Here is a 4,830-nt window from a genome sequence, read left to right as displayed (position 1 = left end):
ATGATCTGGTTGAACTGCAAAGTGCCCTGAGATGTGTTGTGAATTGGCGCTATATAAATAAACTGAAATGAATTGAATATTGGATTAAGGGCCACATAAACCAAACAACATAGATCTTTTTTTTTCAAATACGACCCAGGACACTTGGCTGTCATGTTAAGATCAGATACAGGTCGCATATTGGCAATAAAATATGATTTGGGTCCTTTAAAGCTGCAGAGTGAATGTAGCCTAACACACTGCTCATACTGACGGATACCTCGTCACCGCTGGAGTGTGATGACACCGAGCCCCGATGGCCCCCCCACGGTCTTTTAGCAGCTTCCTCCTTCTCCCGATGGTTGCCTGCTGGCTCCCTCTGTCTTCGCCTCGAGGATTTATGGGATTTTTTATATTCTCCGGCGTCTGCATCGTCTGGTGATCAGGCCCAGATCAGAAACAGTCATATTATCTCTCATTTTCCCATGTAGGCAGCTGATTTTGTTCAGATTTTACCAAAAAAGTTAAACTAAATATTGCCCAGGGGGAAACATTTCTGATTTATTTTCTATCAAACAAGCAATTTTCTTTTCTTCTATGGATTCTAAAGCTATATTATATAATAAAGTAATACATTAGAGCTTTAAAATATCATTAAAACATAACAACAACCACATGTTTATGCTTTAAAGTGTAATTTCATCCTCAGGTTTATTATTATTTAATGACTTTTGAGGCGTTAAATTAAAATATTAATAGATTTTACTGTCCTTTATGGAATGAATTGAGTCTCATTATTTTTGCAGGCAAAGAAAACATTTAGTAAAAACCTTTAAGAGTAACTCTGCTTTATTTAAACATTTTTAATACATTTTTTTATTTTTTCAAATGTCATTTAAAAAAATGCTTACATACGTATTTTATATTTAAGTTTTTCAAATTTCATTTCTTGGAAAAACTACTTTTTTTTTTAACAGATTTTATATTTTCAATCTTTAACCAAAATATCCCAAAATATTTTTTACAAAGCCTGACTTTGCTTGAAACCATATTGTAACAAAATTCATAGGACGTTATGTATCAAACCTTTTTCTGTACGTCTTCTAAAGGATAACTTCCTCCTGCGTAGTTTGTTGAACCCTCCTCCTGTGGAGTCATCACTGCTGGGGGAGCCTGGGATCATGTTGGTCTGGAACAAACACCAACCATCATGACTTGTTCGGTTCTACCACTTCCTTCCTGTCCAGGTCAAAGCTCCTAAACTTACGTCTCTGAGGTTGAAGGTGATTTCCAGGTTGTTCCAGAAATGTTCTCCAAACTCTGGATACATGTCCAGCACCTCCAGGATGTCTTCTCTCAGAATCTTATGGAGGTCACAGTATGTCAAAGCTCTCACATCAGCGTTGGATTTACCCGGGCGGGGGTACAGGTTGATGGGTTCACCGAATATGTCGTTCTTTCCTGCAGGAAGATGATAAAAGAGGAAACAGATCGTTAGCCGCCGTGTGAGCAGCATCGCATTTTACTGCAAAGCTCTGCTGCACACAATAAAAAGATTTATTCTGTCCTCATCAGTTTGGAATGAAACTATAGTTGCCAGTAGATGGCGCCAAAACGTAAAGCTTTTACAGCAGGAGCCGAAAGGGGAGACTGGAAAAAAGTAAAAAAATTCTTAAACTATGTGTATTCCTCGTAATTTGAGCAAGTAAATAAGATGATCTGCCATTTGTTCTTACAATAATATTAATTAGAGAGTATGCACTTTAGATAAGAAAATTTAGTTGTTTTGACTCATTTTTAATGTTAATTACTTTATCCCACTGACACATTTTCTCACTTGCCTCCTCAAAACACAGAAAATAAACACTTATTTCAAGAAAAATTTACTTATCTAGATCTACATTTTTTTCCATGAAAGAAATACATGTGAAAAAAGACAAGTTACAGTATGTCCCAGATTTACAGCATAATATACTGGACTAGGGATGAATTATAGAAATTGGAATGCAAGAAAGAGAAGTTCTGCTGCTCCTCCATGCAGCACAGCTAAATGTGCTTATTGAGGAGAGAATTTAAGTAGTTTATTTAGTGTTGATATTTACAATAAGAATGACGGAAATTTCATTCTGCTTCATTGGATCCATTAAACAGTAGAAATAATCTGGGCTCTGCATCCATTCATGATTCTGCTCCAGCATGTCTCCACTCTGACATTATGTCTATTGCAAATAACCAGTGAGGCTCCGCTGTAGAATGAGCAGTGGCACCCTCTAATGGACAAAGGTAACACTACAACACTCAGTTAATATGCTGGTGAAGATTCTCAGTCATCCAGGTCATAGTCATTCCAAAAAAGTAAAAAATCAATCCACTGGACTTTGTTTCCATGTTTGAAGATGTTTTGCTTCCCATCCAGGAAGCTTTTTCAATTCAAAATGTCAGGAATAGTGTTGAGTTGGAAGCTTTATACAGCAGACCAAAACAAAAACATGCAAAATTGAACCGGACGTATGGGTCCGCCCCTTAGGAATAGGGAGTTGTTGGGTTCATTGTTAGACTTCAATACCCGATACCTGCCTATTGCTCTGAAAGGGGGGTCGCTAGGGGGAATTGCTGTCCTGGCCAAATAGGCAAGGTCTTCTGGTCCCCTGTATGGTTGTGGGCGTTGCGATGATAGCGGGAGGGAATCAACTCTATGGCTGCATTGTAGGTTTCTGAAAGCTGAAATCGGAGTCCACCTCCTCAGTTTAAGGTTGTTTTTTCTTTCTTAACAAAGATGGCTTCCTTCACGCCCCTCTCAAACCACCTGCCTTCTTTGTCCAAAATGTGAACATTCTGGTCCTCGAAAGAATCTCCTTTGTCCATCAGGTGTAGATGTACAGCAGAGTCTTGTCCAGAGGAGGGCGCTCTTCTGTGTTGAGACATTTGTCTGTGGAGAGGCTGTTTGGTTTCTCCAAAGTAAAGATCAGAGCATTCCTCACTGCATTGAACTGCAGACAGCACTAAGCTCATATTTGGTTTGGGGGTTTTGTCTTAGATTGCACTAGCCTCTGTTTAAAGTTCTAGTTTGGTTTGTATCGCAGTACATTTCAAACAAAGAACCCAAACGACTCCCCATTCCTAAGGGGTGGACCCGTTCTTCCGGTTCAATTTGCATGTTTTCTAAGCTAAAACAAGGCGTTGTTTTGGTCCACTCTATAAAGCCTCAAACTCAACGCTAATTCTGACATTTTGAATTGAAAAAGCTTCCTGGATGGGAAGCAAAACATCTTCACACTTGGAAACAAAGTCCAGTGAACTTTTTTGGAAATACTCAGTTTATCACAAAAAACAATTCTTATCTAAGAAACCAGTATTTGACAATCAATTGCAAGTCAGTCGTTGGTTTCTATCTCTACTCTACACTCACCATGTTGATGACCTGGTCACACCAAAGAATTATTACAGCCATTCAGTGTTGGTCCACATAACTCTGTTTTCCTGCAGCAGCCTGGACAGTGTGAACTATACAGCCTGTCCGCTGCAGACATCAGCAATCCTCTTTAAAGAGAGATTGTTGATGAGATTCCTCAGTAGCAAAGCAAACATTGTTAACTGTGTGTAAACATGCAGAGAGCATCTGCAGCAACACAGAGAGGCTGCAGTCTGACTCACAAGCAACAAACCCAGTCAATAATGAGCACAAAACTCTGCAAGGAGAGCAGCCAGCCGGTGAGCAACGCAGTAAGCTTCCTTTAGCTACAGCAGCAGACAGGAGAGGGCCGGCAGAGCTCAGCAACTGACAGATTTAAAACCTAAAATATGTGTAAAATATGTGTTCTTGTTTGATCAAATATGGATGAGAACCTAAACCGATACACATGTTCATAACCCTGGTAAAGCAGAATAGAAGTCGTTAAGATCAGTTATTTCACAGGCCTCCATGGAGTCATTAGCTGAACTTGATTTTGAGGTTTTCTATTTCTACCAATAATATCTAACACTTAAATGATCGATCATTCGCACACCTACTGTTAACTCACTTAAGCTCTTTGTCTTTTTCAATATTAAAAACAGTTCTACTTCCACTGAATAAATAAATATCCACTGCCATCCAGTTTTTACTTATACAAAGTTTATAGCGTTTAGTTTCATTTTAACATTTGTGTCGAGTAAATAAGATCGCTCAACACTGATTTCTGCTAACTACCGTATTTTCGCGACCAGAAGGCGCATACACTGCAAAAAAATGAAATCTAAGTCATTTCTTCTTAAAATAGGGGCATTTTTTCTTGAATGAAGGATTTAAGTGAGACACTTTGCCAATAGAACAAGACAATTTACAATTAAAATAAGAAAAAACAATTGCATTGTCTTATTTCAAGTGCATTTTACCTAGATACCTTATTTTAAGAGTAAAAATACTAATTCCATTGGCAAATCATCTTATTTACCTGCTCAAATTAAGGGTAAATACACTTAATTTAAGAAATTTTTACTCATTTTGGGATCATTTTTGCAGTGTATAAACATCTTTTTTTTCCCTCAAAATGTGCGGCGCGCCCTGTAGTGCGGTGCCCCTATGTGTGTTGTTACTGCGGACGTTGTTGAGACCACCGTGAGAACGTTAAAGGGGGAAGTGTGGGCGTGGATGGACAGAAACTGCCGCCTATGGTGATTTTTAAGAGAAAGACTTTGCCTAAAGAAACTTTTCCAGCTGGAGTCGATATTAAGGCAAATAAAAAGGGCTGGATGGATGAGGAGATGATGAAAGAGTGGCTGAGGGACGTGAATGTAAGGAGACCAGGTGGTTTTTTCCCACTCATCACCATCGCTGTTAATCTGTGACTCCATGCGTGCCCATCTCACAGC

At 38.9% G+C, this 4,830-nt stretch overlaps 1 protein-coding gene across 1 annotated transcript in view; it reads right to left on the bottom strand.

The window, feature by feature from the left end:
* kcnh2 (potassium channel, voltage gated eag related subfamily H, member 2) overlaps positions 1-4,830 on the bottom strand; it is a 368,885-nt gene that overhangs the window by 9,109 nt on the left and 354,946 nt on the right. The window contains exons 15-17 of the mRNA XM_015377494.1: positions 1,247-1,440; positions 1,066-1,168; positions 254-414 (exon numbers count right to left, since the gene is read on the bottom strand). Of these exons, the coding sequence (XP_015232980.1) occupies positions 254-414; positions 1,066-1,168; positions 1,247-1,440 (458 nt within the window). The remainder of the gene's footprint in view (positions 1-253; positions 415-1,065; positions 1,169-1,246; positions 1,441-4,830) is intronic.

This window comes from Cyprinodon variegatus, unplaced genomic scaffold, assembly GCF_000732505.1.
Source record: "Cyprinodon variegatus isolate N-32 unplaced genomic scaffold, C_variegatus-1.0 Scaffold155, whole genome shotgun sequence".
Classification (NCBI taxonomy): domain Eukaryota; kingdom Metazoa; phylum Chordata; class Actinopteri; order Cyprinodontiformes; family Cyprinodontidae; genus Cyprinodon; species Cyprinodon variegatus.
The sequence above is the reverse complement of the archived record's forward strand: the minus strand, read 5'-3'. Positions and strand labels throughout refer to the sequence as shown.